This window comes from Cyprinus carpio, chromosome B6 (assembly GCF_018340385.1).
Source record: "Cyprinus carpio isolate SPL01 chromosome B6, ASM1834038v1, whole genome shotgun sequence".
Classification (NCBI taxonomy): domain Eukaryota; kingdom Metazoa; phylum Chordata; class Actinopteri; order Cypriniformes; family Cyprinidae; genus Cyprinus; species Cyprinus carpio.
Window position 1 is genome coordinate 27,397,402 of NC_056602.1, and position 24,369 is coordinate 27,421,770.

A 24,369-nucleotide genomic window follows, 5' to 3' on the forward strand; every position below is an offset into this window, starting at 1 on the left:
AAAACTGTATTTTAGGAAATAATCTTTTAGCGAATTTAAATGAAATAAGTTTACAATACTCATAACTACTGGTTTCTAAACTTAAATAAATTGAGCCAATCGGTTTCCTCATTTGAAATTAGTTACCTCAATTTCCTGTGTTTACACATTAAAATTAATGTTAAAGCTCAAAATTACAGTTATGAATGATTGATTCCTACAATACTAAAAAAAAAAACTTAATCAATTTAATAAAAAGGGACTATTTTATATAGAATTTGTATGTTCTGACCATTTTCATGCTTATTAGAGCAATCTATTGTCTATGTAGAGCAAAAATCAGTCACTTATGAGAATCCATCTCTGACAGACCCAATAATAGAGTAGTAATAATAGAGCCATTAACAGAGTAAACAGGGACCATTTTGGATTTGATTTTGGTTTAATAAAAGCAATAAGCCACTTACAATGATTTTACCGTGTTTAAGGGGTGTAAGCATGAAGTGAAGCAGGTAGGGTTTCAGTTTTTTCCCTCATCAGTTAAATTTACTTTGCAGGACAGTCTACAAGCGCCACTCTCTGTTTCTCGTGTATCTAGATGTGCTCATCCGCTGAACTCCTAACCCACCCTCCGAGTGTCAGGTCAGGACATCTCTGTTGCCATGGTGATGTTTAATCCCTGTTCCTGGTGATTGTTTTAATGCTGCTTTCCCTCCTCATCCTCCACTGTCCTCTAAGCCAAATTAGCAGCGTGAGCCGCAGAGAGGTGGAGAGGTTATCACTCAGGAGCCCACGGTCACGCCACATTACAGTGACAGTCTAGACCTCACAAAAATTGATTAAAACAGTCAAAAATTTCACAGTAGGTAAGTTTGGTATTATATAAATATATAATTTAAGAAAAGAAGAAATACTTCTGTTTACAATTTTCTAAAGTTTATATTTTAAGTTATTTAAATTTTTGTTATAATTCTAGTAATTTTGTTGTGTTTTGTCATTTTTATTTAGATTTATTATAGCATATATATATATATAGAGAGAGAGAGAGAGAGAGAGCGAGAGAGAGAGAAAGAGAACTTCAAATTAAACTAAATGAAAATGAAACAAGCTTTTTTATTTTATTATTTTATTTTATTTCAAGTTATTTTTTTAATGGTTATTCGAGTATTTTTTTTATGGTTTTAGTTTTAGATTTATTTTAAGTTCAAAATAATAATAATCCTGGTATACAGGATAAATTAAAGTCAACAAATCAAAATTGAGTATAATTTATTCTATTTACTTTTTAAAATTTAAATGCTTTCAAGTAAATTTAAAGAATAATCCATGATCCTGGTCTTAATGTGGTCAAAAAAAAAGGAATAATAATAATAATTAAATAAAAAAATTGAATAAAAAAATAAATTACAAATAAAATAGAGAATGATAAAAATAAAAGTTTCTTTGTCATAAAATGCTTTGCCTTTAAAACTTTTTAATGTTTTCTAATTGCGCACCTAACAGTAAGATTTTAGTAAAAAACAAACTAAATAAAAATAAATTAATAAATTCTTTCAGCTAATAGAGTTGCTTTAGGCTCAAGATTTGACAGTGAGACAGGTTTACCAACCCCAATGCCACGGATCCAATGCATTTTACTTCTATTTATGCAATAATTTGCTTTTTTTAAAACAAGTAAATAGTCATCTAGAACACAGCTGAAATATATTCTGTTCACAGTTCACACATCCTTCTCACATAACCGGTGTTATTGTTCTCAGTCAAATAAACGTCCATGTTATACATCAAAGAGCTCTGAGACGCCACAGACCCTCCATACAGTGACATGTGATGGTTATGTATTAGAGCAGAGCAAAGGTAACAGCGTCCAAATGTTTGATCACACTCTGCCAGCATCCATCTTCCAGCAATCATCCATTACCCATAAGCCCACAAACATCCACAGACAGATGAAGGAGGCACTCAGGATATTCTACAAACATCCGTCCTAGTCAACACACTAACAAATCACCGAGCGACACAGAAACACTTTCTAAACACCAAAAGAGTGAACATTTTTCTCTGAAAGCTGTACTTTTAACGTAAAATCTAGTTCATATATGTGTAGCTTAAAATTGTCTGTCATTAGAGCGTTCTGTGTGCCTTTAAGATCATACGCATTGAATCTCGCTATCATTTCCAAGGACCGCTCTAGGGATTCCTGAGAGATGCTATCAAAGATACAAGACTGTGATTCAGTTGTAAAATCCTCCACAGATATCAGACAGACAGATAGCACATCACGCACACAAACCGCTGGATATTTTCAGATACTCGGCATGAAATGAGAAATGAAAATGCTTCAGAACACGAGGAAAGAGGTAAAACACGGTTCATGTCTACATAAATCATACTAAACAGTACAGCCAGTCAACATTATACACTGTATATTTTTACTATATATTATACACATAAAAGAAAATGTGCATAAGGAGCGTATCTGATGTTTTAAAATGATTTATATTAAATGCCAGTTCATATAGATCAGAAGTTCTCAACTGTTGATTCACAATCCAGTCAGAGGTTTAATCTAATAGAGTAGGGAAAAAAAACAATGAAATGCAATTATTAAATTGCAACTAACAATGTTATCATGCATGAGCAAAATAGGCTTATTAATTATATCCTGTGTGGATGTTAAAGGGAGTGTGTCCAATCAAACTTTGGGTGCAAAATCCTCCTTCACAAGTTAGTCAACATGGATAGCTTGTGTGACTTGATCTCATCTTCAAAAACCATCAGCAAAGGTATGCAAGGTAAAATGTGATAGAATAATACAAGATGCAAGACAATGCAAAATTAAAGTCTCAATTTTCCCATTCAGTCCAATTCAGTTTAGGATATTACTGAGCCAATGCAGTCCAATATTATTTATATTATTATGTGAGATAAGGGTGAATTTATTTGCTCAAAAAATGCAGTAAGAACTTTAATATTGTGAAATATTATTACCATTTTAAATAACTGTTTTTCATTTGAATATATTATACAATTTAATTTATTCCTGTGATGCAGTGCTGAATTTTTAGCATCGTTACTCTAGTCTTCAGTGTCACATGACCTTTCAGAAATCATTCTAATATGCTGATTTGCTGCTGAAGAAACATTTCTTCTGATGCACTTTTTTCCCCCAGGATTCTTTAATGAATAGAAAGTCCAAAAGAACAGCATTTATTTAAAACAGAAACCTTTTGCAACATAATAAATGTCTTCACTGTCACTTTTGATCAATTTAGTACATCCTCGCTGAATAAAAACATTAAAATAAAAAATCCTACTTTTTCCAAGCTTTTAAACAGTAGCGTATGTGCTTGTTGTCCGTACTCACAGCCTTTGTAGATGTCAGTAGGAATCTGTACGGCTGTATATGAGTAGTTGACTTTGTTCTTGAAGTTGGGATCATCCACAAACTCCAATGAAAGAGAGTTCGGGTTTTCCAAGAGGTTTTCTCCATCATCATCATCCGGCTGCAACAAGAGGAAGCACACAAACATCAGTGCGCACACACACACACACACACACACGGTGAATGCATTGACTGACACACAGCAAACCTTTGTGCAGAAAATCACTTAGACACACACACACATGCATCCATGATTAATTAGACAAACACTAATTACACAGACATGACAGGGGTAATCCTGCCTCCATAACTCAAAGGTGGTGGCTCTTTGGAGGAAAAGCCGTAATACATCGTCAGTCTATTCATCCACGACACAATACAACAGCAGGTATCAAAGTGTTCGCAAATTGCAGAAAATCAATTAGCGTCGGCGATGGCTATCGCATTCGCATTGAAGTCCTTCATGCGATTAACCCTGTCAATAAATCACCACAATGATTGCTGAACGACGGCTGCTCTACCCTCTACTTGAGCCGCCACACAGGCGGCTAATTAGCATTTTAATGCATCTCGAATCAAAATTCGACTCAAAAAGTCTGGCTTTGATAGAACTTTAGTGAAAGTATCAAGCCAGCAAAAAATAAATAAAAATTGGCAGGATCACTGGATTTTAAACGTTTGCATTTATTAAATAGCTCATTATTGTATGCTAAGCATAAGAATTAAGCCTATGCATAAACTGCATGATAATTGCATTTAGTCTGAATGCTGTACTTTCATACTAGTCTTGCACTAATATGTATATATTAAGTTAGGAATAATTAGGATTTCGTAATGTTTTTGAAAGAAGTCTTTTCTGCTCACCATGCCTGTATTTATTTGATCAAAAACACTAAAAATTATAATTAATTTGTAAAATATTATTATAATCTAAAATTATGCTTTTTTTCTATATATTAAATGTATTCCTGTGATCAAAGCTGAATGCAGCATCATTACTCCAATCTTCAGTGTCACATGATCCTTCAGAAATCATTCTAATATTCTAAAAAAAGAGGATATAACCAGTATCTCACAATGCAGTGTGCTCAACTTTATAATCAGTGTGACAAACAAACCTGAAATGATAATCATAATTAATATTCCTTTCATTATTTCAAGCACAAGACATTTTTACACAAAATCGGATTAAACATGCAAAATAAGCAAGAATATGGCAATTGTTGTCGTCTTTAATCTTCAGTCTGACCTTTTCTTCAATAATTGTCATTATTCAATCGTTTTTCACTCACTGTGCTTCATTAATCTTTCTCTTTGTCTCTGATTCTTCATCTCACAATCAAACACCCTTGTCTTCATCACAGGGTGAAGTGTGGTGTACAGTAATAGAGTGGCATGGGTTAATTGGGGTTGACGTAGTAAACACTGTTTGTTTTTTTTTGTTTTCCTCAAAATTAAATTCAAGCCTCCTGCCAAGTGTGAGAGCTGATTTATGGCCTGCCTTTAATTGTCTATTAAAATGCAATTATAAACTGTTGCCGAACATGGAAACGGTGGTTTTCCAATACCCCTAAATGTGACAAACACGCACAAGCACATATAGGATGCAGATAACCTTGTGAAAATGGGAAAACCTGTTGGGATTTCTTTCAGTTTTCCTCGCAAATAATTTGAAGTGACATGGTGCATTGACTTTACTTATCACTAGTTCATATCTGACTCTCTATGTAATAATGTTTTGGCTCCACACATGATTCAGAGCATTAACAATCAGAAATGGAGGTCATGATTAAAGCTAACTTGAACTAACAGGATTAAACAATTATACAAACAGCAGTTTTCAAATACTGATACTGTGTAGAGAAACTTAGGAGAAATTGGAGAGATTTTGTCAACCGAGTCCAAACAGCTGATAAAAACATCCCAACAATCCACACCACTCCACACTACTCCAGTCCATCAATTATCATCTTGTCAAGTCAAAAGCTGCATGTTTGTAAGAAACAAATCCATCATCACAGCGTTTTAAAATTCAAACCATTGCTTCCAGCTAAAATACATAATCCATAAATCCATAATCCATATAACACTTCCACCAGTGAAAACGTTGCCTTGTCTGAATCAGGAGAGAAATATGCACAGATCAAACACTGTTTACATGTGAAAACAGTTCAGAACAGTTCTAAACAAACTGACATAAGAGAGCAACAGGGGATGGACATTTCACTGGAGGAACTGTTATTATGGATTATGGAGTCATATTTTGGCTAGAAGTAATGGTTTACAGTTGAAATGCCTTAATAAGGAATTTGTTTCTTATACATGCAGCTTTTCACTTTTTAAGATGTTGATTGATGGACAGGAGTGGTGTGGATTACTTGTGGATTACTGTAATGTTTGGGTGTTTGGACTCTCATTCTGACGGCACCCATTCACTGCAGAAGATCCAATGGTGAGCACGTGATGTAATGCTAGATTACTGTTCCTTTAAATACAGCAGCTGTGTTCATATGGCAATACTAGGGTTAAGCTGTTTTTAAAAATAGTACACAAAATAGTCAACATGCAATGACCAATACTGCAAACATTACTGTGCAATACTGTTGTCAAATGATCTTATATTAACCAAAGGTTAATCTAAAATAGATTTCACATTTTCAGTTCACTTCTGTGTAAATATGTCTTAACTTTTGGCATTGGGATCAAACAATGGATCAAGATGGTGTTATAAATGGTGGCTGATTTTACTGACGTTTCCTTAGTCACACTGGAAATGGAAGGTCAAGTGGAGGACACTGCATTGTGGGATACAGTATTCAGCTCAATGAGCTCTAGATTTGCATTGCATATTCTGGCAAATGCAGAAGGTCATGTTGCTTTTCTATGCATAAACATTTTCACATGGCATTCAACGTACATACTGCATACCGCAGAAATTGTAGTATGCTAAAGCCAACATGAAAGTGACATTTGCAATGCATTTTACTTCAGTAAGGTGACATTTCTAGCTGCAAAAGTATGTTGAACTGAAAAGAAAAAGCAAAAAAGAAAAGCTGCTTCAGAAGTGGAGGAAGTTGCATTGCATTAACATAAAAACAAACGGTTGAATTATTTATAATAAATCTAGGAACTTTTTTAAAGGATGTACATAAAAGTTCATTTTGATCTGAAGCATAAAATCACTCCAAACTCCTGCAGTCTGCTTGTTAAAATGAAGGAAAGCTATAAATGACCGCATCATGCTGATAACAAACACTTCTGCGTTTTTCAAGGCAACACATCACCAGCACAAACAACTACACCTGCTCGTTTAGACACGTTTCAGGCAACTAATTTGGAAAAGTCTTCTTTGAGGGGATCTCAGCTCGATGTCCTTTATTTGTTTATTCTACCACCTGACTATCCTTCACTCGAGTGTTTTTAGCGTCAGTCGAGCTCAGTCATAATTACCCAAGACAGCTTCTAATTAGGAGCTCAAAATCCACACAGGACGGAGTGATCGGTTCATTTTCCCCGTCCATACACCACCTGTTTAACTCCATTCATTACCTCATTTGTTAATTTTATCACCCTGTTTTGAAGGTTTGATTAAAGGTTGAGAGAGCCAAAAGTGACATTTTGAGGACTCTCTCAATCGCACCTTTATCTTTCAAGAGTTCATTTTAATCACAAACAAAATTACAGGCCGCTTACACTTTTACCTTTTGAGAGTGTTAGTGTGCATGTGTCACAGTCCAAATTTAGCAAAATAATAACCCTAATAATGACTTTTAGAAACAAAAATGGCATCCTCATATTTTCTAAAGCCTGCACAAAGAGCAGATCTTCTTACTATTTCAATCTAGTTTGTGAAACAGTATGCATAACGCAACATTAAATGTTTCAAACAGTAGCATGTTATACTGTCACATGACTGCATCACATCACATGCTAGATTCAATTAAAAATCTAATCGTTTTCAGGGACCATTTTTTAAACACAGCTTTCTTATAAAGTTCCATCTCTAACATAGAAAGGCTTTTTTTCTCCAATTTTTTTATTTTAATTTTTTTAGCAGAATTAAGTCTTAATATTTTATACAGTATACCAGGGTTTCTGCAGGTTTTATTTAAGACTTTTTAAAGACGCTTTTAAGACCAAGTAAAGAAAATTTGAGGAATAAATGGAAAGGAACACAATATGTCAACATGTTATCAATACAGCAAAATGAGTTGTATTAGCATCACTTATGTTTAAAAATACAGCTTCCAACCGATTACTCCATTAATCAATTTACAAACAAATAGCTGAAGAACACCTCTGTTCCAGCTACCAGAATATAGAAATAACCCTAATTTCTACTGTACCTGCAGAAAGTGATATTCTTTCTCAGTATTTTGGTCTTGTTTGTACAAGTACAAATGTTTAAAGATTCTTAAATCAAGATACATTTACTTGAGAAGCAAAATAAAGTGAGCTAAGAAGTTTTTTAAAAAAACAAAAACAAAATGAAGTGAGCTTATCATTAAAAAAGAACAAATATCTGCCATTGGGCTCAGAAAAATCTACATAATTTTAAAATAAAACAAGTTTTCATACTCCACTGAGAGATATGTGTTTATGTTTTCGGCATAAACAAAATTTTCGCATCTCGAATAAAAAAAGTATCTTGATATAAAGACGTTTAGATATTTCTATTGGTTAAAAAAAGACAACCAATGATAAAGATATTCATTTTTGCAGTACATGTGATATTTAATGCCACGACTTTACGAATTTTAGACTTAAGACCCTTTTAATGCCTTAATTTGTGGAATTAAGTCCCGTTAAAGACCTGCAGAAACCCTGGTATACAGACATTAAATTCACACACTGCAAAAAAAGCATGTATGGTAGTATGTCATATTTGGCAACAATAAGTGTAATAGGATAAAATCAAAACACTTATACTGTGTTAGAGACAATGCTATTTTAGAAAAAAGAAACAAAACACAAAACATCTATGCCGTATCTAAATGTGCATTCACTTAGACTTCTTGTCCCTCTTCTAGCATGCATGTGGCATTAGTGGACCTCTAACTCTTGTGTAATCTCTTATTTGTACATCAGAGCATTTGGCAACTGACATCCAGCAAGCAGATGCTGGTGTTTTAATGTAAATAACTTTGTGCTTTTGGACCAATGGCGACGTAATCAATTAAAGATGAAGCCATTGGACCATCTGGATTATGACAGTGTACTATGAATTTTAATTTATTTTTTATTTTAGATTTCCGTCTACCATCTGGATTTTTAAAAGTACTGCACTTTTTTTTTTTTTTGCAAAAAGTTAGCATTTTCCTGTTGTAATGTATCTGAAGCACATCCTAAAAAAGTTTCCTGCGAGACATCAGGCCAAAGGTTTCCTCAGTAGGTGTGAGGAAGAGTCAACATCATTAGAGCGGCCCGTGATGGAGATCTGCCTGCAGGTCTGAAGATTACAACTTCTAGGGCAGGAAAAAGAGCAGATCTTTCCTGCTGTAGGTGGAGAAGAGCAAAGCTCCAAAGGGCATCACAAAACAGCATGGAAGAGGAGGAGAGTGGGAGGGAATGGAATGGCACCGTGCCAAGGTTTGCCGAGCGAGACGACGGAGACCAAATGGATGGACAAGACTGTGATGATAAAAAGAGAAACCTCAGCTTGAGCTGATGGACCTGATTTCCACTGCCAGCTCTCATCTGACTTTGTCGACTAAAATACTTCTTGGAACTGCAACTCCTCTGTTTGCATTTGAACTCATAGATATTCATAAATGAAGCTTTTATGTACATTTGAATACACTGAAACAATATCAATATACTGAAAATGTAAACACTTTTCCATTTGTACAATTTCAGAGACAAATAGCCATAAAAATAATGAATTATTATTATTATTATTATACATGTAAAAAAGTACTAAAATAAATAAATAAATATTTTTTGCCAATCCTCTCATGGCTGGACAAAATGTGAATAATAATAACAACAATAACAATAACAATAATAATAATAATAATAATAATAATAATAATAATAATAATGTATTATTTATTGCAATAAATGAAAATAAAAATAATGCTAACAAATAGATAAATATTATTAAATAATAAAAATAATAATAATGTATTATTGATTGCAATAAATGAAATAAAAATAATGCTAACAAATAGATAAATATTATTAAATAATAATAATAATAATAATCTTTGTCAATCCAACAACTGGACAAAATGTAACAACAAATTAATTCATTATTGAAGTTAATAAAAGTAACAATTCCTGTCAGTCTTTAGAAATCACCCAGAAACTATTATATTGATAAATAAGTCATTAATTAATCTCATGAATTATAAACACAATAAAACCAAAATATAAATTCAATATTTGAACCTCAAAGGATTTGTAAGTATTTGTATATCTCTACAATATGAACACAGTATTGTTTCGAGTGTTTCTGGAGATGTGCAGGTGTGTGTATGAAGGAATCGAGCTCGGCACACTTTCTGACCCTGTGTTTCTCGGGCCGGCAGGGGTCACAAGGGTGTTGGTGGGGCTGCTGTCCCCTTGCCCCTTTTAATGATGAGCGATGTCCTCCAATTAGAGACGTTGACAGCCCCTAAAGCGCCCAATCATTAATCACATGCCTGCCGCGCTTCTACCGCACAAAATCACTCTCTGATTTATGACTTCTCATGCTCTACTGTTCCTCCTCTCTCTCATTATACCTCCATTCCTCCTCTACTCATCCGGCCTTCTGCACACTGTGAAATCAATCAGCTGCAGTGACCTTTCACTTATACAGTCAAAAGGTTGTTACTGAGTATATGATACATAAAAATACAGTGACGTGTATATTTGTGTTGCAGAGCAGAATTTAGTTGCTCTTTCATAACTCAGAACACTTAAGAATCAACATTGTCTCATAGTTCTCCTAAAATCATTGATGTTTCTTTGACAAGCTTTAAATTGACACAATGACTTACGCAAGGAAACTAAAAAAGCCTATTGTTAAATATGAAATAAAGACACTTATAACTTATACAGTTATATAACACTTAAATAAATACATTATAAACACAAACAATATTAAAATATTCTATAAAATACATATTTAATGTTAATGAAAAGTTTTCATTTGAAAGAGCACAAAACAAATAAAAATATCTGTCACTTACAGCATCCGAGTCGGCTTTGGAGTCGTAGTACTGGATGTCATTTTCCTAAAATAAAACAAAACACAAATATTAGTGACATAAACATTTATGTAAAAATTATTGCCTTGAGGACCATTAATAAACTTCCAGCTCAATGTCATTTTAATTTACCTGCCTTCTGCATTATAGTTTTCATGTGAGACCAAAAAAAAAAAAAAACGATCCTTATTAACTCATTAGTTCTCAAAGAAAATAAAGCAATAATGAAATTACAGGCCTGTCCTGAGGGCGCTTTCGTGAGATGTAATTGTCATTTGTTTTGATGCTGTCTGTTGTGCTTTTGTATTCAGTCGCATAAACATCATCTTTTTTGTTTGTTGAATTAGGGCTCTGCTGCTGGATTAGACATCTGCTCACAAAGCAGAAAGACTGAGCCTTCTTTTAAAATAATAACTCACTGACACGACACGACATGAGACTTCACCTGCCATTAGTTTTGACCAGATGATCATTCATGTACTCATCATTACTTCATCAAAACTTACAGGATCACTCACTCACCCTAACATCCCTCAATTATCTTAATCATTTAATCATTTATATAGATGTTCAGCTGACAAGTGTGAAACCAGCCTATACTCACAATTCATTCATTAATCAAAGTGAATGCTAGATTTGTCATTATACATATCATAAATACTGAGACACTGCACTTGCATTTGTCATTAAAGATGAAAAAACAAACATTTTGCAAGAAAATAGTAACAGAAGTACATAATAATAATATCATCATTATAAAAATAAAATATATTCTATTAAAATATAAATACAAAATTATATATATATATATATATATATCTATATATATATATATATATATTATATATAATATATATAGTTAATTAATATTAAACATACATTTTGAAATAATATAAAAATAATACACTAGGCGAGGGAAATAATGTGTACTATGAAAATGGAAGCAGGACTAATGATAAAAAAAAAATCAATACATACACACATATATAAATACATAAAGACAAAATTATAACAAATATAATGTTACATATTAATTAATATTGAACATATGTAATTTTTAGTAAATTGGAGCAAACATAAATTATTGCACCTCAGTAGCCTGTCTCAGTAATTATTGCTTTAGAGTTGCATCATTTTTATAATTTATTTATTTGAATAGAACAGAAAATAACTTTTTACACCACTTCAATGGATATATGTTGGTATTTAATGTCAAATATATTTCACAATAAATACTGACATATCTTCACTTATAAACCTGTCTGTGAAGTCTTGGCTGCGTAAATTAAACCTCTTGTCTAATACTGGAAACACTATGAAGTGTGCTTGAAATTCTTCCAAAAAAAAGGGAAGCATCCATGACAGGACAAGCTGAAATAGACCAAAGGATGTTCCCGGACATAATTTGACATATTTGAGAGTAGAGAAGCATCCAGTGGTTGTGTAAATGCTGTGATCTGAATGGATCAGATGTGATGTGCTGCTGTAGTGTAGGACTGCTCATGGGCAGCGGTGGGACGTCTCACGGGGGTCTGTGTCTGACCTCCTCCCTCTCTCGCCTTTCCTCAGGGGGGGGATCATCACATGGGGAAAAAGGTCAGCTTCCACAGCTTTCTCCACTGCTTTCTTGTTTTCTCCATTTGGAACAGCATATTATCACTTTGCTCTTATTAATTGTGAAGCAAGCAGTATGCAACATTCCTGTGTGGAATGCAAAAATACTTTGTATATACACTGGTGGTCAAAAGTTTGGAATAATTACAATTTTTAAAGGTGCTGTATGTAGGATTGACACCGAGTGGTTGAACTAGGTATTGCAGCCAAATTCAAAATACTGGAGAGGGTTTTTTTTCACCTGGCCCCTCCTCCTCATACTTGATGCACACGCAGGTTGCCAGATTGACAACACCAACAGGATCGAGCACACTTGATGATGAATGAAATGAAATACGCCGTGTTTTCCGCCAAATGGCAACCCGGGGTGCCGAAATACAATTGGGTAAACTGGCAGTGGACGGGTTTCACAAACCAAAACAAAGACCAGCATTCCGGCCCGGAATGCACATTTTCAAAGGAGAATAACTGACTGTAGCATTGTTTTTCAGATTAACAAGTATGTTAACTTACCATGTTTCTTAAATATCTGCAAACATACTATGGTATTTTTATGCTTTAGTAGAGTCAAAAATTTACATACAGCACCTTTAAATGTTTTTAAAAGAGGTCTCTTCTGCTCACCAAGGCTGCATTTATTTGATCCAAAAAATATTGTGAAATATTACTACCATTTCAAATAACTGTTTTCTATGTGAGTATATACATTCAAAAGTTTGGGGAAAGTGTTTTTTCTAATTAATTACTTTTATTCAGCTAGGAAGTATTACATAGATCAAAAGTGACAGTAAAGACATTTATAATGTTATTTAAAAATAAATAAAAAATCTTTGTTTTCTGGTAAAAATCTTTTAACTTTATATCCATCAAAGAATCCTGAAAAAGGTGTCATAACTTCCATCCAATTCAGCTTTGCATCACAGGAATAAATAACAATTTAAAAATATATTATTAAATTGTAATAATATTTCTCAGCATTGCTGTTTTTACTGTATTTTTGATCAAATAAATGCAAAAATGTTAGTTCTCCTAAGTTTAACCAGTAGTCTAGCATTTATATTTAATAATAACTAAACTTTACTTTCTATTTCCAAAGTGACAAATGAGTCCAAACTATATCAATAGTAATATTGATCATCTCCTTGACTCATTTTAGATTGAACTGACAAAAGTTTGAATTAAAAATGCTAGTAATGGTAGCTGAGATCAGTGTGACAGAGTAGCATACTAGTGTTTGATACATTTTGAAATATACTGCATCATGCATACAGAGTATACTGTATAATGCATGCTGAATATAATTTTTTAATATATGCAAAATAGTAAGCATGCCTAATGTTTCAAACAGCAGTATTTTGTTGTTTATACATATGCATGTACAGTTCAGTGACTGCAGTCATTTTACATCAATGCATATTTAAAAAAAAAAGGTCTTAATTTTGTTTGTTAGTGCAGTTAATGTGATAAAAAAAAGAAGTGAAAATTTGAGCTGATTTATTTTTCATATGGAAATGTCAATGAACATAGCTGTTCATGTAGGTTATAAAAGTATTCTATGAATAAAATAATTAAAAGCAGTATGCATACTACAGGACCAGAATGAGTAGTATGCTAGCATGTGATATCAAAATAGCCTGTTTCTCTCTGGTTCTCTGTCCATGCCAGTTCTATTCCCATCTCTCTCTACAGTGCCAATCCAAACAAACCAGACGCCAACACCACAGTGACAACAACGCCTGAGCTGGTCACAAGGCAGCGGTCAAAAACGCTGACAAATCTACACAACCCTGCAACACACACACACACGGCTCACAGCAGCGTCTCCAGGGACTCTGTCAGGAGATCAACAGATAGAGACAGAAATAGAGCGAGAGAAAGTTCTATTCCTTCAAATCAGAAAGCCAGTCAGTCGTGAGCGATGACCTCCTGCCCTCTCCTCGCCAAACCTCTCTTCCGGCCCCTCCGGGTCTCTCAGGACGGGACGTGCCGCATCTAAAGATCCTTTCCACAAAACGCCCAAATGCACAACACACTCCTGCCGCCAATGTCATTTGAGAAAAACAGGCGCCTTTTTCATTTCCAAATTCAAATATTTACATTTATATTAGACAAAGAACATCTTTAATGACATTGTTTCATCTTAATGGGATTTTAAGGACTTAATGGATGCCTAAAAGGATGCCTTCAGTTCAAGGTCATGACACTTCAAGGTGTTTATTAGAAAATAAACAAATGTCCATTTTTCTTTTCTCAGCTGTTCACTATACAAAAAACATGGTAATAGGGTTTAAAGTTTGAGATCTGACAAATCAAAAAAAAAAAAAAAAAAACTACTGTAGTCCTTGATGAGGTAATGTAATGCAATGATGAAAAAATATGAAAAACATTTGAATATATAAATTAAACAAAGAAAATGTAAATGTATAAAAATATGAAGCATAGGATTTGAATAGTAATGTTTATGAAATATAAGATACAGATAATAAATATTACATCTATAAATCTTACATTACATTTATATACATTTATTAACCATATCTTATAACTATACTATACTATATATTATACTATATATTATACTATTTTAATATACACTACCCTATAAATACATTATTCTTTATATATATTTAATTGATTTATTAATATTTTTTATTAGTTGATCACACACACACCCACAAACGTAAAACTGTGTTAATATTTTAACCAGTTGAATTACAAATAAAAATACATATTTTTAATAATTTATAATTTTATATTTATTTATAGGGTAAATTTATAACTTCAAGTCATTAATTTAAGTCTTTTAACAATATATTGTCAACTGAAACCTAAAAAAACCCAAAACATTAATATTTTCTGTATGTGCATTGTGCTTTAAGACATGCCAAAAATTAGTGGACAGCAAAATGCACTGTTAAATTCATTATTTACACATATGTTAATAAGGCACACGTTTTGTAGAATGACCCTTATACTGTGCAAAGGTCACATGCTCTCTGAGGGGTTTAAAAGAAGGATCTGGATGACAGAGAAAGAGAAGGATGAGGAGGGAAAGATAATTTAAGAGAAGACAGAATGAGCAGAGAGATCGAAAGGAGAGGAGAGAGGAGGAGAGTAGAGAGGTGGAGATGAGAGGAGAGAGGAGAAGAGAGAGGAGGAGAGGTGGAGAGGAGAGGGAGAGAGTAGAGAGGGGTGGAGATGAGAGGAGAGAGGAGAGAGGAGAAGGAGAGAGAGGAGGAGAGAGGAGGAGAGGAGAGATAGAGAAGGAGAGAGAAGAGAGGAGGAGATAGGTGGGGAGGAGGAAAGAAGGTGGAGAGTAGAGAAAGGAAAGAGGAGGAGAGGAGAAGAGGGTGGTGGAGGGAGGAGGAGAGAGAGGAGGAGGAGAGAGGAGAGGAGGGAGGGAAGGAGGAGATGAGAGGAAGAGAAGGAGAGGAGGGGAGAGGGGTGGAGGAGGAGAAAGAGGGAGGGAGGAGAGGAGAGAAGGAGGGAGAGAAGGAGGAGGAGAGAGAGGAGAGGAGAGGAGAAGGAGAGAAGGAGGAGAAGAGAGGAAAGAGGAGGAGGAGAAAGAGAGAAGGTGGAGAGAAGGAGAGGAGAGAGGAGAAAAGGAGAGGAGAGAGAGGAGAGAGGAGCAGGAGGAGGAGGAGGGGAGAAGAGAGAGGGGGAGAAGGGAGAGGGGGGAGAAAGGTGGAGAGGGGAAAAGAGGAGGAAAGGAGGGAAGGGGGAGAGGAGAGGAGAGAAGAGGAGGGAAAGAGGAGGGGGAGAGAGGGAGAAGAGAAAGAAAGGAAGGAGGAGAGGAGAGGAGGAGGAGAAGAGAAGAGAGAGGAGAGAGAGGAGAAGGAGGAGAGAAAGGAGGAGAAGGAGGAGGGAAGAGGGAGGAAAGGAGGAGAGGGGGAGAGGGGAGGGGAGGGGAGGAGAGGGGAGAGAAAAGGAGGAGAGGAGGAAGAGGAGGGAGGAGGAGAGGAGAGGAGAGGAGAGGGGGAGAGGGGAGGGGAGGAGGAGAGGAGGGAGAGGGAGGAGAGGAGGAGGAGGAAGAGAGAGAGGGAGGAAGGGGAAGAGGAGAGAAGAGGAGAGAGGGGAGAGGAAGAGGAGAGAAGGAGAGGAGGAGGAGAGAGAGGAGAGATAAAGGAGGAGAGGGAGAGAGGGGGAGAGGAGGGAGAAAAGAGGAGGAGAGGGGAGAGGTGGAGAGGAGAGAGAGAGGGGAGGGGAGAGGAGAGAAGGGAGGAAGGAGATGGAGGGGGGAGGAGAGGAGAGGGAGAGGAGGGAGGAGAGAGGCCTTGAGAGAGAGCGAGGAGAGGAGAGGAGGAGAAGAAGGAGGGAGAGGAGAGGGAGGAGGAAGAGGAAAAGGAGAGGGGGGAGAGAGGTGGAGAGAGGAGGAGAGAGGAGGAAAGAGGAAAGGAGAGAGCGAGGTGGGAGGGAGGGGAGAGGAGAGGAGAGAGGTGGGGGGGGAGGAAAAGAAGGAGGAGAGGAGGAGAGGGGGGAGGAAAGGGGAGGGGGGAAGAGGAGAGAGGAGGAGAGAAAAAGGGAGGAGGAAAAAGGGGGAGGAAGGGGGGAGAGGAAGGGAAGGGAGAGGAGGAGAGAGGGAGAAAAGGTGGAGAGGAGAAGGGAGAGAGGTGGAGAGGGGAAGAGGAGAGGAGGGGAGGGAGAGGAGGGGAGAGGGAGAGGTGGAGAAAGAAAGGAGAGAGGAGAGGAGAGGGGGAGAGGGGGAGAGGAAAGAGAGAGGAGAGGGAGAGGAGAGGAAGGAGGATGGGGATCGGAGAGGGAGGAGAGAGGAGAGGGAGGTCAGAGGAGAGAGAGGAGAGGAGAGGAGAGGGAGGGAGAGGGGGGAGGAGAGAGGTGGAGAGTAGAGGAGAGAGGCGAGGAGAGAGGTGGAGATGATAGGAATGGAGGAGAGGAGAAGAGAGGAGGGGTGGAGAGGAGAGAGGAGAGAGGAGAGAGGAGGAGAGGAGGAGGGGGGGGGGGGGGGGGTGGAGAGGAGGGGGGAGGGGGGGGAGGAAGGAGAGAGAGGAGAGGAGGGGGAGAGGAGAGGGAGAGGAGGAGAGAGGAGAGAGAGAGAAAGAGCGGAGAGAGGGAAGAGAGAAGAGGAGAGGAGGAGAGAGGAGAGGCGAGTAGAGGAGAGAGGAGGAGAGGAGAGAGGTGGAGAGGAGAGGAGAGGAGAGGAGAGGAGAGGATGGGCGGCAGTAGACTCTATTTATAGAAGTTCTCTGCAGAGACAATCCCTCTGGCGGAGTGTGGGTGTCTCTAGTGAGCCAGTGGGCTGCAATGTGTGTGTGTGTGTGTGTGTATGTGTGTGTGTGTGTGTGAGAACTGTAAACATGTGAACTGTTATCTTACAGTTCTGCAGCAGCTCAGCACAAGCAGCCCATCCTCACACACCTGTGCTCAACACACTAACACACCTGTCACTAACACTAACAATGGACTACAGACACTTGCCATAATGTTAAAGGCTCTCATACCATTACCAAAAACAGGTATGAGAGTATTACCATGTTCTTTGCACACTGCTATACTGTACTATAGTATGTGAGTATAGTAATCCATTATAGGTATACCATGGCATTTAATTCAGGGTTTTTAACATGATCTAAAACTAAAAATAAACAAATAAAAAAATTCATTACTTGAAATAAAATAAACATTAACTGAAATTAAATAAAATTTTAGAAATGTAAATCTATTTTTATTCAGCTAGTTGCCAAATCCAAATTTCTCATTTCGTTTAGAAAGTTGAAAGTCTAAAATTACAAAAACTAAAACTAAAATTTAAAACTGAAACTTAATAAAAACTATTTAGACATATATAAAAAATAATAATAATGACAAAATAAGCACCAAAATGACTAATACATTAAAATTTAAATTAAAACAGTAAATAAAAAAATAAAATGTAATTGAAAATTGTTTTTTAAATACAATATTATACTATTCAATTATAATACAGACCGAATAGAAACAGCTTGATCATAATATTCTTTCATATTTTAACATTTAATTAAAAAGTATTACATATAGAAAGATTATAATATTAAAGTATAATATAGACAGACTTGTTATAGTATTCAATCAATATCCCACCCGATATCAATTTTTAAAATACACTGTGTTCCAAAAATAAGTGGAAAAAATGACAGAGCAGAATATAAATTAGGAATCACTCCTCTAAGCAAGTACAGTAAGAGTTCCCGGGATACTCGAGTCCATCGTGTCCCTCGGGCTGCAGAGCCCATCTGTTCTGACCGGTCTGTTTCCACTCCCTCCATCCCTTCATAATAAACACACATTCATACAGAGGCCTATTTACAGTTTTCTGGCATATAACAAGAAATATAAAATCAAATTTTCATTCAGCAGAGTATTAAATGAAAGACTAGAAGGATGGATGATGTTAGTTTAGAAAGCACCACAAATCAATTCCAATGTGCTACAGCCAACAGAAATGCAAATGGATTGAATAAGCCTCCATTTTACTAATTTTTTTTGTTTGTTTTATAATATAATTTTGTGAAAATGATGATGAAGAATCGTGTTGCATTTACTCATTTTAATTAACTAGACCGAACAAGCAGCAAACCCATTTCTCAGTGTGTGCATTTGTCCTGCCAAAGCACTTGCAGCTTGGCTGCATGCAAGTCAAATGTAGTAAAATGACAACAGTCAATAAAACAATTTAAAAAAACAAATGAAATATCAACAGCTTCCGTTCAGCACTCCTCGGCCTGTGATTAGAGGCGTGCTGCTGGCAGTCAGCTTCTGTTGCTATAGAAACAAGCATCTTTGTTCCACATCCATAAGAATGCTGATTTGTCCTTTCATTTCACCGTGTTTCACTTTCGACAGGTGGGTCATACAGATGTAAAAATTCTGTCATCATTTATTCGCCCTCATGTTGTTCCTGTCAGAAACCCAGCTTTTTTTTCTTCTTCTTCTTTTTTTTTTGTTGTTAATTGTTTTATTGTTTGGGAAAGAAACCTTAGTGTATAAGCAGAACAGCCTGGACTATCTGTTTTCCTCAGAAGAAAGAAAATCATAAAGGTTTGGAAAAACATCAGGGAGAGCAAAAAATGAGAGAATTTACTTTCATAACCAGTTAAAGGGGTCATATGATGCTGCTAAAAGAACATTATTTTGTGTATTTGATGTAATGAAATGTGTTTATGCGGTTTAAGGTTAAAAAAAACACATTATTTTCCATATACTGTACATTATTGTTTCTCCTCTATGCCCCGCCTTCTGAAATGCGTCGATTATTACAAGGCTCATCGCTTTGAAAAGCGAGGTGTGCTCTGATTGGCTGGCTGTCCAGCACATTGTGATTGGCCGAATGCCTCAAGCGTGTGATGGAAATGTTACATCTCTTAACATATTGTGAAGCCCTGTCTGGCCGGAGCGACGAGACATAAACATAAAACCCATTATAAACGTGATATAAACATCTAGTCGTGTCTTCTTTTGGAAGGCAAAAACAAAGTAGTTTTGCTTTCTCAACGAAACAGCATCACACACTGCGGCCTTGAGTGAGCATTGGTCTAGAGTGAGCCGTGGCCGGCTTGAGTGAGCGGAGGTGGGCGGCTTGAGAACGGTGCGGCAGGCAGATTCTACGAAGGAGTGTACCATGTGCTTGCAGCAACCACATGTGATGACCCCGGGCTGGACTCCGCTTCATCAACAGTGAAAGCCGATTCGGCAATCCACAGTGCAAAGTTGATGTATTTCCTCAGCGACCAGCACGGATCAGCTCCAGGCATGACGAAGCGGATATCGTCCTCTTTTGGAAGGCCAAACAAAGTAGTTTCTCTTTCACAGTGAAACACACGACATGGCGGCGGCAACAACAATACTACAACGAGAATAAAAGGTACACCTTCTCTCTTTGTGTGAACATCTGGGCGGCGTTATGCAAATCTTCCCACATACTGACGTAGAGATGTGGAGCGTGTTAGAACGAGCCGTTTCAGGGGGGCATGGACAAGTCTTAACTTTTATAAAGAATATCTCTTTGGATTTGAGACTTTAGTCTTTGCAACTTCACAGATCTTCTTTATTCACCAAGAGCTTATAACACTCCAAAGAGAAAGGAAAACTTGAAATCACATCATATGACCCCTTTAAGCTGCTTGTTTCATGCTTGACTGGTATAGCTGTAATGGATGGCCGGTGATTTTTTCCACCAGCAGGGGGAGATGTACTCTATTAATCAGCAGACACATGTTATGATCAGAATAGAATACTACTCAGACTAATTCTCCATTATGCAGTCAAACTGACTCAATACATTCACTAAAATGTGTAGTATACAACTAGAGCACATGGAAGACTGTGACCAAAGATGCAATGCACTAGACTAGATCTTTTTCAGGAAAAGACAGATGTTTTAATTAGTGCTGTCAAATGATTAATTGTGATTAATTGCATCTAAAATAAAAGTTTTTGTTTACATAACGTGAGTGTACTGTGTATATTTTTATGTATATATAAATACACACACATGCATGCATATATTTAAGAAAAATATGTTTATATATTACCTATATTTATATATAAATTATATTAATATAAATATATACATGTGAATATTTTCAAAATATATACTATATGTGTGTGTATTTATATATACATACACATTAAATATACACAGTACATGCACATATATTATGTAAACAAACTTTTAAAGTGGATGCAATTAATCACGATTAATTGTTTGACAGCACTAGTTTTAATGTTCTTATTCTTGAGTCGTTATTTAATAAGATTTGAAGGTGACATTTTACTGTTTTTTTTTTTTTACAAAAAAATTTAAATAGATTTGAAATAACATGTAAAATAAAATAAAATGTAAAAAATCATGGCATATAATATAATTATTTCATAAGACTTTGAAGAGTAAAGACATTTTAAAAGTAAAAAGAAATTATGTAAATATATTTAAAATAATGTCAAATATCTTGCTGAATTTAAAAAAATATGCTAAAGTGTAGAAATGTCTAATATACTGTAATTATTTGATCAGACTGCAGAGTAAAAACATGTTATATAAAAAAGTTTTAAAAAGAGATTTAAAATGCAAAATATCTCACTGAATTATAAAAAATTGACGTAAAATGTTTTTAAAATAACGTGAAATATCCTGCTGAATTATAAAAAAAGTCTAATTTAATTATTTGATCAGACTACAGAGTTAAGACATGTAACTAGATGTAAAATATGTAGATACATGTAAAATATCTCTCAGAATAAAAAAAATTAAACATTTGATTTTGCATAATGCATGCTGACATTCTATTTTTAAAAACCAAGTAGACACTATGCAGAAAACGGTACAAGCTGCTACAAGCTGCTACAAAAATTACAAGCTGCTATTTATCAATTAATACCTACTCAGTATCAATTAATACACACAGACTCAAATGAACACATCTTTCATCTTTCATAGGGTCTTCTGAATGCGGCTCAAGTCATTTCATCATCTCCATCCACATACATTCACAGCAGCCTTTCATGACGGCCTCAGACACTTTGACATTAAAATTACAAACGATCTCTGTGTTATCCATGGAGACAGCTTAGAACGGAGTCCGTATCTCCTCCAGACACACGCTAATTAGTTTATAATTACAGCACACACACACACACAGACGGCAAACCCCCCAATCTGATCTCTAAAACACACATTGCCCAGCACGCAACCCATTTATTTAAGGACTCTGATGGATTTCCGAGTGATACGGGATATTCACCTAGAGTATGAGCGGGAAATGGGCGGGATGTGATTTTGTGCATCAAACATAGATTAGACTTCATTCTGGGAGGAAAAGATTCAGAGGCGGAGCAAGAAAATATTATCAAAATATTATTGCTTCTGGGTGTCGTGAAATGCAACACTGCTGTAAATCTTCAAAATCAATCACAAACTGAGAAGTGTCTTACCAGGGTTGTTATTGGTCATTTAAAGTAAATAATAAACTGTTCAACAAAACTGAAAATAGTAAAAAAAAAAAAAAAGGCTAATTCAAATTATAATCAAAGGCTGGTTAAAAATAAGAGGCATCTGAAAAATAAAGTCATTTCAGAGGTGGAGCAAGTTACATTCATAAAAAATAACAAAGAATATAAATAACAAGAATATACAATGACTATAAATACCAGGAATGTTGGAAAAAAGTAAAAAGAGTAAATTATTATTTCAAACTGGGATCAAAAGTTTCATATTCAAATATGAAATATGAGTTGATATGCAAATAAACTGCAATTTTCACAACAACAACAACAACAACAACAATAACAATTACAGCACAATAAAAGTTTCAGCACTTTGTACTAATAATATAAAATGCACATTAAATATTAATAGTTTAAAATGAATGATTATAAATATTTAAAATGTATAATTTAGATTTACAGAATAATAATTATATATACAGTACAGGCCAAAAGTTTGGACACATTACTATTTTTAATGTTTTTGACAGAAGTTTCTTCTGCTCATCAAGCCTGCATTTATTTGATCAAAAATACAGAAAAAATGTAATATTGTGATATATTATTACAATTTAAAATAATTGGTTTTTCAATTTATATACTTTAAAACCTTATCATTTATTTCGGTGATGCAAAGCTGAATTTTCCAGGATCATTACTCCATTCTATCAAATGATCCTTTAGAAATCATTCTAATATGCCCCCCCGATTTCATTATCAAAGTTGGAAACAGTTCTGCTGCTTAATATTTTTTCATAAACCTGTGATACTTTTTTTAGGATACTTTGATGAATAAAAGAAAGAAAACGAAAAAAGAAAAAGAAGCAAATGTTTTCAAGATAGAAATCTTTGATAACAAACAATATACACTACTGGTCAGTAATTTGGGGTCAGTAATTTTTTTCTTTTTTTTTTTTAAAATAAATCAATCATTTTATTCAGCAAGGATGTGTTAAATTGATAAAAAGTGATAATAAATAAGATTTATATTTAAAAAAAAAATTTTTTTATTTTGAATAAATGCAGTTCTTTTTAACCTTTTATTCATCAAATATATTAGGCAGCCAGAAACTTGTTTCCAACACTCATAATAAATCAGAATATTAGAATGATTTCTAAATGACCATGTGATAGACTGGATGTTACATGTGAAACTGAAGACTGGAGTAATGATCCTGAAAATTCAGCTTTGCATCACCGAAATAAATGATAATTTAAAGTATAATAAACATTGAAAAACAATTATTTTAAATGTAATAATATATCACAATATTACATTTTTTTCTGTATTTTTGATCAAATAAATGCAGGCTTGATGAGCAGAAGAAACTTCTTTCAAAAACATTAAAAATAGTAATGTGTCCAAACTTTTGGCCTGTACTGTATATATATTACATTTACAAAAGTGTTATCTATACATAGAAAGCATATTAAATGGAAGTGTCTCTTGATGTTTCAAATAACTTTTGTGAAAATAAAATGTCAAAATATGGGTGAAATAATGTTCCATCATCATTCAGCATAACTGATAAATGTATGTAAAAAAACATTTGTACTTGTATGTAAAAGACAGAGTAAAAGAAAAGCGATCATAAATATAAAATATAAAAGAAAAGCGATCATACAGAATTTTATTTTAAATTATTAAAAACTTCTTGCTGACAAATGGGTAAAACCTATAGTGGACGGAGGAACAGTGGCAAAGATTGGAAAATCTTTCGGTTTCACATTCGTTTGTGAATGTTTCTATATGACAATAAGAGGGATTTGTGATTTCTTTATCATCTATGTGCATCGACAAATAGTTTACAATAAAACCAGGAATATATGAAGAAAGTTAACAATGTCAATTCTGATTTCACACCGGAAGCGACTGATCTTGGTGACTGAGTTAAGTTTGAAGCGGCTGACGGATGATCTGCAGCGAGGAGAGGAGAAGAATTACTGCGCCACATTCCTGTCAGAAAAACTTCAAAAGTGCAGATCCGCTTGTGTTTAAAGTTTAATGTGTAGTTGTTTTGTTTCCTGAATATATCAATACGTTGCATGCTTTATTCTGTCTGACAGACGACTCGTCTATTGATTGTAGTGGTGGGCGTTTAAAAGACAAAGTGACAAAGTGACAGGAAGGCAGAGAAACGGTGAGATCTGCTCACTCATACAGCAGGTGATCCTTGTTGGTTTTGCACTCAGAAGAGCCTGACTGCACTTCAAAACCCATTA

General features: G+C 35.3%; 1 protein-coding gene across 1 annotated transcript in view; it reads right to left on the reverse strand.

Moving 5' to 3' along the window:
- Positions 1 to 24,369, reverse strand: part of LOC109092019 (voltage-dependent calcium channel subunit alpha-2/delta-2-like) — a 213,912-nt gene that overhangs the window by 69,392 nt on the left and 120,151 nt on the right. Inside the window, exons 5-6 of the mRNA XM_042726581.1 lie at positions 10,540 to 10,584; positions 3,347 to 3,485 (exon numbers count right to left, since the gene is read on the reverse strand). Of these exons, the coding sequence (XP_042582515.1) occupies positions 3,347 to 3,485; positions 10,540 to 10,584 (184 nt within the window). The remainder of the gene's footprint in view (positions 1 to 3,346; positions 3,486 to 10,539; positions 10,585 to 24,369) is intronic.